We start from the raw sequence: 12,212 nt of genomic DNA, 5'->3' as shown, positions 1-12,212 counted from the left end.
AATTCCTGAAGTGCTCGTGAAGTCGCTTTTGTAATGAAGTTTCCGGCCGCCACTAAGGAATCCTTGAAGGGCTCATGAAGTTGCTTGTTGGTGAAGTTCCTCTCAGCCATTATTTACTCTGTGTGACATTCCTTTGTTTCATTTCTTCTCAGTGTTGGTTGATGAAGGTGGCCATCTTCATGCGATGCATGACTTTATCTTCACCCTAACAGGCTGAGCTGGGTTGACTGCTCTTTGCCGCGCCTCCCTTGTTTCAGCTTGTGACTGCAGCCTGACAGGCTCGATCAGCCAGGTGTGCAACAAGACGACCGGCCAGTGCCCCTGCAAGGCCAGCTTTGCGGGGAGGACCTGTGACAGGTGCCAGGTGAGGCTGAAACAACATTGGCACAGCTAAACAGGAGAACTGCATCTCTGTAACAAGGGTGTGAGTAGTCTGACATGCTGTGCAGGTTTTCTCTGTGTTCATGTATGCATGCTAGCAGTTGAATAGCTAACAAGCAGCTATCACAGGTTTATGGAAATTCAGCAACTTTACAATGACATCAAGCAATTTTACCATCAGTCTATTTAAACCACAGTTTATATGACAAAACTTTCTGAACTTATTTATTTATTTATTTTGAACATACTGCAGGCTGAGCGCCCAAGCAGGAGTGGCATACATTTACATAAAATTCAAAAAAGCATGAAAGCACAAGGTACAAAACACACCAACACATCGAGTAGGCCAGTTGAAGCGGTTATTACCGCACATAAAATATAAGCACAACAACAGTAAAAAAAAAACAAAAATACTGACACAATCAAAACTGACACCCAAGAACTGACAGGAGGCAATATTTCATAAGTCATTACATACTTAATTGAAGCATATCTAAAGACTGGAGGGAACAAGCAGGCAAACTATTCCAATCTGCAATTGTATTAGGGAAAAAGGAGAATTTGTATAAGTTAGTCCTTGCAAAGTGAGGTGCTAAAGAGAGGGCATGAGAGTGGCGTGTCTGCCTAGTGGTAAGAGGGCAAACGTAAGGGCTAGGATCAAGTGCAAGTTTGTTAATAAGTAAAAGAAATAAAAATTTAAGACGGAGGAATTTTCTCCTTGCTTGGAGAGTGACAATACCATTTTCTGCCATTAATTCAAATACCGAGTCGGTGCGACCGTATTTGGAATAAATAAAACGCACTGCCCATCTCTGAATTTTTTCAAGAGCATTTATGTTGCACATCGTATGCGGGTCCCACACTGTGCAAGCATATTCAAGCCTAGGCCTTACAAGTGTTGTGTATGCGAGAAGTTTAACATGAGCGGGAGCATCCTTAAGCTTGTGTCTGAGCAGGCAAAGTTTGCGAAAGGCTGAAGAGGAGATGTTGAAAATATTTGTGTTCCAGCTGAGGCGGTTATTTAGTGTAACGCCAAGATATTTAATATTCCTTCACTTCGGTTAAACTGCGGTTCTGGATAGAGTAAGTGTACTGAAGCGGGTATTTTTTCCTGGTTATGCGAAGCAAGACAGATTTTTCTGAGTTTAGGAGCATGCCCCACTCCTTGCACCATTTTAGTATATTAATTAGTTCGACATTAAGTGCGTGCTGGTCTTCGGGTACCACAATTTTATAAAAGATAACGCAGTCATCGGCGAAGAGACGAATTTTCACGGGATCGTGGATCACATTAATTATATCGTTGCAAACTATCAGGAAGAGGAGTGGCCCGAGAACACTACCTTGCGGAACACTGGAAGAGACTGGAAGACAGTCAGAGTCTGAACCATTTATATGTACGTACTGAGAACGGTTAGTTAAGTAGGCGGAGATCCAGGCAATGAGGAAACTGGGAAGTTCAAGCTCCTTTAATTTGAAAATAAATTTGTCATGCGGAATACGATCAAAAGCTTTGCTGAAGTCCAAAAATATAGTGTCTATTTGTCTACCTCTGTTGAGGACAGAAGCGAAAAAATGAACAACTGTTGTTAACTGTATTGTGGTTGAAAACCCCTTTCTGAAGCCATGCTGGAATGGAGATAGAATATTGTGGTTATTTAGGAAGTCAGAGATGAGAGTACTCACTATATGTTCAAGCATTTTACAGGTTGATGATACCAAGGAAATAGGGCAGTAATCAGATAATGATAATGGGTTGCCTTTTAAACACAGGCACTACGTGCGCTATCTTCCAGTCATCTGGAAGAGAGGACGATCTGATTGATAGCTGAAAGATTAATACAATGTACCTTGCTAATTGCTCTGCATAGTGCTGGAGAAATGCATTTGGAATACCATCTGATCCTGGGGATGATTTTACTTTCAACCTTAACATCATATTAACAATGCCCTCATATGAAATAATGTTATTGTCAAGAGTATCACAAGGTGTGTTTACAAAGGGTTCAGAGATGGAAAAGACAGTGCTGAAGTGGCAGTTGAAATGTGATGCAATAGCCTCAGGATCTGTTATTAAGGTATCTTCATGTGAAATGTGCTCAATAAGTTTCTTACGCTCACTAACAAAGTTTCAACATTTATCAGGATCTGATTTGATAAAGTTAGGCTAGGTAGTGTTAAAATAAAAATGTTTGGCTGACTGAATGGCATTTGAAAGGGCGCGACGAATTTGGATAAAGTCATGTGAAGCTGTACGGTTTCTTTCTTGCCCGCTTTGCTTTCCTTTTTTGAATGTATTATGTCCCTAGTCATCCATGGATTATGCTTATCAGTCTTTTTTACTTTGTTAGGAACGAAGCTGTCAAAACAAAAGAAGCATACATTTTTAAACTTGTTCTGTTCCATAATGCATTAATGTCATTACCAGAAAAGTTTTCGAGGTGAGAACCTAGGTAATCTATTATGCTTACGTCATCGGCATGAGCGTAATCTTTCACAGTTTTTAGCATAGAAGCGTGATTGGGTCGAGTACCATGTAAGGAAAAAGTGACTGAAACAATCTGGTGATCAGAAATCCCCGGATCAACTAAAACATTGTAGTTATTTATAAGAAGGGGAATAAAAACAAGATCAAGAACCAAGTATGAAGAAGCAGTAACACGTGTTGGTTTTTGCACAACTTGGAGTAGATTGTGGTAAAACATGATATCAAAGATTATACCAGAAGAGCCGTCAGAAACGTGCATCCTGCTCTACATGTACATGCAGCTAATAAGCAGCTATGTGTCTTTCATTGTTTCAGTCCTTGTGTATCACCCCTAGCACTGTTCAATCACCAAGCAACCGCTGCAGAGTTTTAGTTTTAACTGTACTGTAATGGTGCAACTCAAGGAAGTCACAAATCGGATTCCAAGGGAAGCGCAGCAGGGGGCGGCAGAAAGTTAGGTGGGCGGGCGAGGTTAAAAAGTTTTCTGGGGTCAAGTGGTTGCAGCTAGCACGTATTGTACCGGATTAATTGGAGGAATAGGGGAGAGGCCTTCGCCATGCAGGCTGATGATGATGATGATAGTTGTGTAACCATAGCATAAATTTTGCCAGGAAATTTAACAATGTTGTACTACTCAAGACTGGCGATTCCCTCATTTTTTCTTGTTATCAAAATGTGTGACCTTAAGCACACAAAGACAAACGGTAACAAAATAAATGTTGCTGCATTGTTACAGCTTTGTTTCATGACCAGGAATTATAGGTGCTGCTGAATTTTAACTCTGATGCTACTTGACTGGCTCTTTTCATTTGGGATGCTCTTTCAGGATGGCTTTGGAGGTGTGGAGCGCGGCTGTGCTCCCTGTCGCTGCAACCTGCAGGGTTCCATCTCCGAACGGTGTGACCCAATCACGGGCAACTGCATCTGCCGACCTGGGGTGTTTGGCACCCTCTGTGACTCCTGCCTCGAGGGCCACTACGGTTTCTCCATTTTTCCAGATGGCTGCAAATGTAAGCAACTGTGGTGGCTGACTGATTCTTTTTTTGTTCATCTTTTTTGTGGAGAGCGACTATTGACCTTGAATTTAGCTAATGATACATTGGCTGGTCGTAGCATTGATGTTTACGAATTCTCTGGTTGCATTCTTAAAATAAATGCAGATTTAATGAAAGCTGCATTATATTTGCGAAAATGACACAATAATGCTTGCATGTGCTCGTGTAAAGTACTATCCTAAAGAGGCATGTATTCATTTGCCCTAAAAAAGAATTTTAGTTCCTTGTATTTTATCAGAAAATAACCTCCGTGCTGCTCATTTGTGTTTGTTTCACACTGAGATCTTTATGTGTGAAGTGAAATGTGAAGTTCACTCTACATTTTAACTTTTTGCTAAGATGGATGCTAGGCTGATTATTAGTAGGTTGAAAAAAATTCAATCTCAGTACAAGATTCAGTTTGTGTGAAACTGCAGTACCTTGGCTTGATACTCTCTAGCCTATAAATTTTTGTGCATATTGTAGCTTTAACTTTAAGCCTGACAATGTTTTCTGTTGGAAGTAATGAGCAAGCATTCAATACTAGATGAATGTTTTAAAGAAATCCAAAGCTATAAAAAAGAAATTCCCTGTTATATCTCCAAGACATGTAAATTTTTAGCCCATACAAAATCTCTTTTATAAAATTGAAAAATCAGATTGGGTGCAATATATGTGTGCATTTTGCACCTCTCATGTTGCTGTGGAATATGTGCTGTTTGAGTGCATTCCCATTGTGTCCCAGGGTGTGGTTGTGACCCCCACGGATCCCTCAGCCCAGAATGTGACGAAAACACGGGGCAGTGCCCCTGCAAACCCAATGTGGTGGGCCGTGCCTGTGACCGCTGTAAGGTACTTGTAAACGGCTTTATGTATTCATATTTCTTGTGCCCCATTTGTTCGCCACCTCCTTTTCGTGTCTTACTTTTTAGTATGGCACCAGTGGTTCTATTGGTGGCTAGTAAAAGTCTGGCAAGTGAGTGTGTCAAGGTGCCTTTGTAAAATATCCGTCATGCTTTTTTTCCGAGCAAGAAAATTGACCCATGACATGTACTGGCCTTCTGTGATGTCTCTGTGTTCATTCCAAAGAGGTCACAGTGCTCACAGGCAGGAAACACGAAGATATGCGCCATACAAGTGCACCATAAGCTTTAGGTTTTTGTCCCCATGTGCACTGAGACTCCTTTAGAATGAATGTATTCTAACTAGCCTAACTAGCCCATCTGTGTGTGTGTGCACCTGCAGCCCGGATACTGGAACCTGGCCTCCCCCGGAGGCTGTGAGCCGTGCCATTGCAACACCACTGGCTCTGTGAGTGCGCAGTGTGATGACCGGACGGGCCAGTGCCCGTGCAAGCCTGGCGTCGGAGGAATGGCCTGCGATGTCTGCCTGCCGGGCTACTTCCGCTTCTCACACCACGGATGCAGAGGTTCGTGCAGTTCGCTGCCTTCATTCAATTCTTACCGCCAGAAGAAAGGCGAACTACAGTGAAATGTGCCTCCAGCATCACTGTGAATGCAAACAAGACAACTGCAAGAAAATAGTTTTTTAGTGGCTCGAGAGTATATGCGTGTGGCCTTTATTAGCAATTCCAGGGAGCAACCTGTTTATTGTTCAAAGTTAGCTTGGGCTCCCCCAACTAAATTTCTCATTTCACTGTTTGTTTTTCATTTGTTCTAATCATATATTATTTAACGCTGCTGGTACTTGAGTCAGAACATGTGGAATCAATCCATTGTAGCAAGCAGACAACATTTTGTGCTGGGGAATACTGCGCTACTTGATAGACAGAGACAAGTGAAAGACGACACACGAATGAGGCGCAAACATTTTGTGGACTGAACTTCAAGAGTATTGCTCTGTTCAGAACATTGTTGAATGACCCAGACACATGTGAGGCCAGCATGTGTTGTGGAAAGAAGACAAAAAAGAAACAAACTCAAAGGATGACAAAAATGAGTTTAGTAGGCACGGCCATGTTCCTCTAATTTTGCGGTATTATGCCTACTCATTAAGCTTGCTGCTCATAGATTGCATTCACATGTGTATGTGTACCTTTTTGAGTCCCATGAGCTTTTTGCATTTGCAGCCAAAGTTGTTGACTGCTTCAATATAGTGCTTCACTCCTGTTAGCTGTTAGGGTCCTTTGGAATGCCCAAGTTCAAGTTATGGAACTTTTACACAAAAATTCTTCCCCCAATTTCTTATTTAGGGTATGTACTCTGCAACATCAAGGGCTATTAAGCAGAATCTGTCAGCATGCAGCAATTAGTTCTTTATGAAATTTTTTGATGGTACACTTTTGACTTCTGAAGTTCATAACTAGTGCACTGGACAGCAGCAGGATGTGATGTTACTTGTCACATGATGCTTGTATTCTTTCAAAAGCATTTCGAATACGAAATAATAGAATATGTTTGTTCTTCGATTCATGTTGACAAAACCAGTGGCGTCGTGAGGGGGGTGCGGTCCGCACCGAGTGCAGTGCCCAGGGGGGTGCAGCTGGGCAGTGAGAGGAAGGAAGGGGCGGGGGACGAAATTAATTATTGTGTAAAGATGCAAAAAGGCACGCATGGTGCTGCTGAGACACTGACTGGCAAGTGTGATCTTCTCGTAGAACGAATTGCTCTTTTGTGAGGAGTGCTTGAAAACACATGCCTTAACTTTATGCCGACACCATTTTCACTCGACACCATTCTCACAATTGACTAGACCTGTGTGTGTGCGTTTACCCTGGCTGAAAATACCAGCATTAACTCGATACCTATCGAAAACCCCTGTGTAGTAGTTAGACACCCGTCGGCGGTCGCGCTGCCCCATTGCCTCTCTTTGTGGATGTGCGGTTCACTCTCCTTTTCAAAGCGAGGATCTCTGGCAGTATCTCTCCAGCAAAATTTTGTCTCGTTCATTTATCTCCTATGCCTTTCTCGCTCCTCGGCCCAGTCACACATCCGCCTCACACTTTCAAAACATCAGAAGGCATGGGATGCCTGTTGCTCAGTGGAATGGCAAGTCTGATCACTACGCACTGACTAGAAAAAAAGATAATGAGAAGGAAAGGAGGGCGCCTTTAGTAAGGCCAGGTGCCAGCTAGGTAAGGCCAGGTAGGGGGGGGGGGGTGCTGTGCTGTGCATCCGCACTAGGTGCAGGTGACTCTAGTGACGTCGTTGTACAAAACTGATCCTCGGAATTTTCGAATATTCAAAACTTACCAAATGCTTCAAAAACTTTCAATTCACTGCAGTTTCACTGCACTATGCGCTTCCCCGCGATGCTTGATCGGGTTGATTATGCAGTGAAGCATCCTCAAAATCCGAAGGGGTGTTTTGTGAAGGCAGACCTTTCCTTTGTGAAGAGGGCCTTTCCAACAGTGTGCGCATTGATGAAAACTGGAATAAACATTGCTCTCACCTCGCTCATGTCAAATGCAGACAACTATCATGCAGGTGTTCATCAGATAAAATTACAGTGATGGAAACAGTTTTCAGCAGTTTTTTCAGGCCTGTATGTGATAATTCGAGCTTTCAGTTCATCTAAAATTTTTTTCTGGTCCCATGAAGGCTGAATTTGTGAGAGCATTTAGCTGTGATATGACAGCTCCACCCTGTTTTATGCAGGCAGGTCCATCCTGTACAAAAAACTGGTATACGGAATTCGGTATAAAATGTGTGTTGAATTTTTTAGTAGGGTATATGTTTCTGTGTAATTCTAGTTTAATTTTATTTGCAAATACTACACGAATTTAGAAATAAACAAGAAGAACAATGGTAAAGATTAAAACCAGTGGAAAGACGCAGACAAAGAGAGAAGCACACAACACAACGCTGGACTGACAACTGCGTTTATTGCTAAAAAACTGACATTCATATATACCCTTCAGCGAAGAAGCAGCACATGCGCGCGTGGCAAAAGAAAAATAATCCCCTGGTTTTAATCTTTACCAATATGTATCAACTGGCCCAACTCTCCACTTTACAGAAGAAGAACAATGTTTGCAGTTTTTAATTTTCTATTTTTTTTTTCGTACTGATATTTGAAAATTTAAATATTTGCACACCCCTAGTAACGTGCAAAAATTTGATCTCTGTGTTGGGCAAGAAGTAAAAAAATTCATGAGTTGGGCTGAATGAGCAGTGATAAATTCGCAATAGGAGGATATAGTTCAGCCTAATATTAGGACTGCATAATATAGGCATTTTAGGTCAGTCACCAAGGACCTAATTTGCTTATTTATTGTACCTCTCAGGGCCAGAGGTGTTACAAAGGGGGACGGGCAAAAATGCAAAGATAAAATAGGAAAAATACAGCTGAGAGACAAATTTAAATAACATCTGTGTATACAATGCTATCTATAGTTTCGCGGAACATTTAGTAATTATTAATGCTGACAATATCTGCACAGACATGATTCCAGTTATGTGAAGTATGCGTCAAGAATGACTAAAAAAAAAAACAATTTTGTGTTACACAAATCAACTGACTTTGTAGGGTTAAATGATGTGTTAGCCTACTCCTCATGTAATGCCCCTAGGGGGCCTTTGAAATGCTAACAAAATAGAAAGGAAGAAATAAACAGTCAACACAAGGCATGCTATACCTCTTGCTTGCCACATTACACTGGATGCCTGCTACTGATGTGTTTAGTGCCTTGTGCTTTGTGTGCTATTCCAGTGCTAATTTGTAGAAACTAGTGAGCTGACTTTTCCATTCACCTTCACTGCTGCAGCTTGTGAGCCATGTGAGGCACCCGGTCATGTCTGTGATGAGGAGACCGGTCGCTGCATCTGCCCTAAGAACACCGGGGGCCCTCGCTGCAACCGGTGTAACACAGGGGCCTGGGGATACCACCCAGTCGACGGCTGCAAGGTAATACCAGGGAGCTGCTCGTTCACAGTGAAAGCTTGATGGACTGCATCTGTTGCACAGATTTCTTTTATTCAGGAGCTTCATTTGGTCATAAATACTTCACACTTTGTGTAGAACAGGATCAGAGGGAGGAAAAGTGATATGACAGAAGCAGGTGTTTGTTGTAACGGGGTTTTTATAATTCTGAAGATTTTGGATTACCCTGTTTTGTTTTCTGTTCCGTGCTGCTTCCTCAGCATTCATTTTATATTACTGGTTCCTTCTGTACTGTATCATCATTCTTGCATTCATTTAAACATGCCCTCGCCTAATGTTTCTTTCTTTGTGTGACCTAAAAAGTTTGGATGTCTTCCTCTAGCTTCTTATGAGTTCATTCCCACCAGCTGTCGGAGATTCCATGTTACCAATTGCTTTACTGATTCTCAGCTTTCGCTTCGAAATAACTTCAATGGCCTCTTCAGAATATATATACATATTATTTAAAATGTATATATTCCTGCTTACCTTGCGGTATTTGTCGTGTTATTTGTTTTCTCCTTTTGTTCCTATTCATGCTCTCATTTTGATCCTGCTTCAGTGGCTTTAATGCTTAGGACCCTTCACTGCTGACCCCAAGGGCGCAAGTTAAATCCTTTCCACAGCAGCCACATTTTTCGATGGGGGCAGGACTCAAGGTGCCAGTACTGTACGATGTTAGTGCCTAGTGAAGAAGCCCATGTGGTTGAAATGAGCCCTCCACTGTGGCTCTAGACAATTTTATTGCGAGTTACTTTGGGACTTCAAACTCCATAAACTGTTTTGTAACTGTTGGTTAGAGGTGACTGTGAGCAGCTGACATCAAGACTCTGTGTGAAAACTTGACTGAAGAGTTTCCAAATTAAACTGAGCCCAGTGGCCGAAATCGATTAGAGCAGATGTGGTGAGAGCTGGTAACAGACAATGTGGAGTCTGCTTCATGAGGCAGGCAAAGCGCTACGCCACGTGCTTTGCGCAAATATGTGTGCACACCTGTGACACGCGCATGACACTCGCTTCTTCTCTCAGCTGTGCAACTGCAACAAGCTTGGTTCCCTGAGTCCCAATTGCGACGAGAACACGGGCCAGTGCCAGTGCCTGGAGGGATTCGAGGGGAAGCACTGCGACCACTGCCGGCCGGGCTACTACAACTTCCCCAACTGCAAGCGCTGTGACTGCCACCCGGCCGGCACAGACCCTGCGGCCTGCCATTCGGGCATCTGCCAGTGCGACGAGCGGGGACAGTGCCCTTGCAAGGTCAGTGCAGGCACTGCCAGTGCTGGTAGCAGCAGCCTTGATGGCAGGGGTGTCTGCTTACACTGTACTGCAGACCTGATGCGGTCCAAGCAGGGTGGGCAAAAATTGAACAAGAAAATCCATATTTAAAGCATCAAGAACAATAGCACAATTCAATGAATATGGTGAATGGTCCCAAACAGCAGGTCGGTAGAATATGCAGACAGATTTGCACACGTTAGCAAGAGAATTTACAAAATTTTGATTTCAAACTCTATTTCAGGGAACAAGCTTCACTCTGTGATAGTCTGTGGGAAATGTGAATGTTTATATTGGCTTGTTTTAGCAGAGTAAGGAGCCAATGTATAATTATGCTTATGTCAGGTTTCATGAGTTACTGACTGCATGATGCAAGTGTCTAGGGAGATTTTTAATTTTCTGTGAAGCAGCAAATGAAGAAAGGTCGATCGTGAAATTTTAGAGCATCAGCTCTTCTGCAACCATTCGTGAAGCTCAAATGACACCAGGATTTGACCTCTAATAAAGGAATGCAGTGGCTAGTAGCATTATGCCATTGCCTTAGCAGGGGTGCCTCCCTGTGTGCGTCGCCATGTGTACAAAATGTTGGTGTCCAGCCTAATTCAGCCATGGCGAACACGATGGTGACTTCCGAATTTAGCCAGAGCCATTCTCAAAATTAGACCTCGGCCAATTTTTGCCATGTCTAGCCTAAACGATAACCGCATGAGAAGACAACCCTTGGCGATGCGTTGCGCGACGATGACGCCAACACCTGTCGTTGCCGTTGGTGCACACCTCACGATGCGATGGGACCCAGCGACAGAGCGGTGCACTTACAGCGTTGTTCTGTTACCACCGCTTCGTTGTTTTGTCAAGGGGAGTGCATTCACGCTAGTATTCCATTTCTAACACTAAACATCATGAAGTACGATAAAACAAAGATGAAATTTCTTGTAATGCATCGCGTTTCTATGGGTCACAGGGCAGTGGTGCTCTAATACACTGCAGTGCAAAAATGCATTGCAATCCCCCCCATTGCTTGCATTGCATTTATCTCGGTCTTTTCAAAAATGAACAATATTGTTACAGGGCGGCAAGCCTATGAACACAGGAGAACAGAGAGAAGATGACCGATGACTGCGAGATGATTAAATGAATCCCAGCAGCCCTAGCGCGAGCATCCCTGCCTACACCCCGCTTTTTACTCATCCGTAACCATATCTGGCCACACTAGCCTTTCTTTCCCTTTATTACCTTACTGAACTCTTACTGAATTCTCTCAATGTGCTCATATGTGCACGGAACAGACGAAGTGAGCGTCTGCAGGTTCTTTGCTCAAACTGGACTTGGAAAACAAACTTCACTCGCAAAGAAAGGCAGAACAGAAGTTGAGTATCCCAAAGCTTTCAGCGATTGGCTGCCTCGCAAGCTGCTTTCGGGCAACACACGAAATTTTCTAAAAAGCCAGAACCTGAATGACAGCAATGGGTGGCAATGCTTTGGCAGCCCTTCGCCCAACGGTGATGCCGTCGCACGATGTGTCGCCGCAAATTGTTGCCATGTGCAGTTAGTGCTTAATTTAATTGTGGTGAACAGATGGTGGTTCTAAATTTGGCCTGGGCCACCCTGAATTTAACCTCAGTCAATTTGGATTTAAATTGTGCTGCATAATGTGTAAAGATCATCAATAAATAAACAACCCAGTCAAAAAAGACCATTGGAATCAATTGGATATTTTCAATTGGGACCATTTTGTTTTCCAACTGGAAGCAATTGTGTTGTCGGACACTTAACCCATTGCAGCCAATGGGTGAGACCAACTGCACACAATATGATCTAATGGGTCACACCAACTGCGTGCAATGGGTCCAATAGGATATACCAATGGGATCCAATGAGCCAAACCCATTGTATACAATGGGTCCGATTGGACATACCAATTGGGATAAAAGGAAGACTGACTGATGATTTGCATGTTTAGCACGTGGAAACTGATAATTACATGCTTGATGGAAATGAAGGAGTACAGGCAAGCACATATCTCACATAAGAACAATATACAGTTGCACAGTAACATATAAAACACGAGGTCACTACATATACCCAGCAAACACACTTCTGCTCCTTATATACACCACTCGTCCTACTCTTATGCTGGCGCCAGTGACTCT

At 43.0% G+C, this 12,212-nt stretch overlaps 1 protein-coding gene across 2 annotated transcripts in view; it reads left to right on the top strand.

The window, feature by feature from the left end:
• The window catches only part of LOC146180228 (laminin subunit alpha-1-like), a 206,396-nt gene that overhangs the window by 105,051 nt on the left and 89,133 nt on the right, over nt 1-12,212 (top strand). For both annotated transcript variants that reach the window (XM_084579439.1, XM_084579438.1), the window contains exons 20-25: nt 258-364; nt 3,696-3,879; nt 4,649-4,755; nt 5,149-5,332; nt 8,630-8,769; nt 9,814-10,041. In XM_084579439.1, the coding sequence (XP_084435565.1) occupies nt 258-364; nt 3,696-3,879; nt 4,649-4,755; nt 5,149-5,332; nt 8,630-8,769; nt 9,814-10,041 (950 nt within the window). The remainder of the gene's footprint in view (nt 1-257; nt 365-3,695; nt 3,880-4,648; nt 4,756-5,148; nt 5,333-8,629; nt 8,770-9,813; nt 10,042-12,212) is intronic.

The sequence above is a fragment of the Amblyomma maculatum genome, chromosome 9 (genome assembly GCF_055883805.1).
Source record: "Amblyomma maculatum isolate TAMU_Amacu chromosome 9, ASM5588380v1, whole genome shotgun sequence".
Classification (NCBI taxonomy): Eukaryota; Metazoa; Arthropoda; class Arachnida; order Ixodida; family Ixodidae; genus Amblyomma; species Amblyomma maculatum.
Note: the sequence above shows the minus strand (reverse complement) of the source record. Positions and strands in the feature narration are given on the sequence as shown.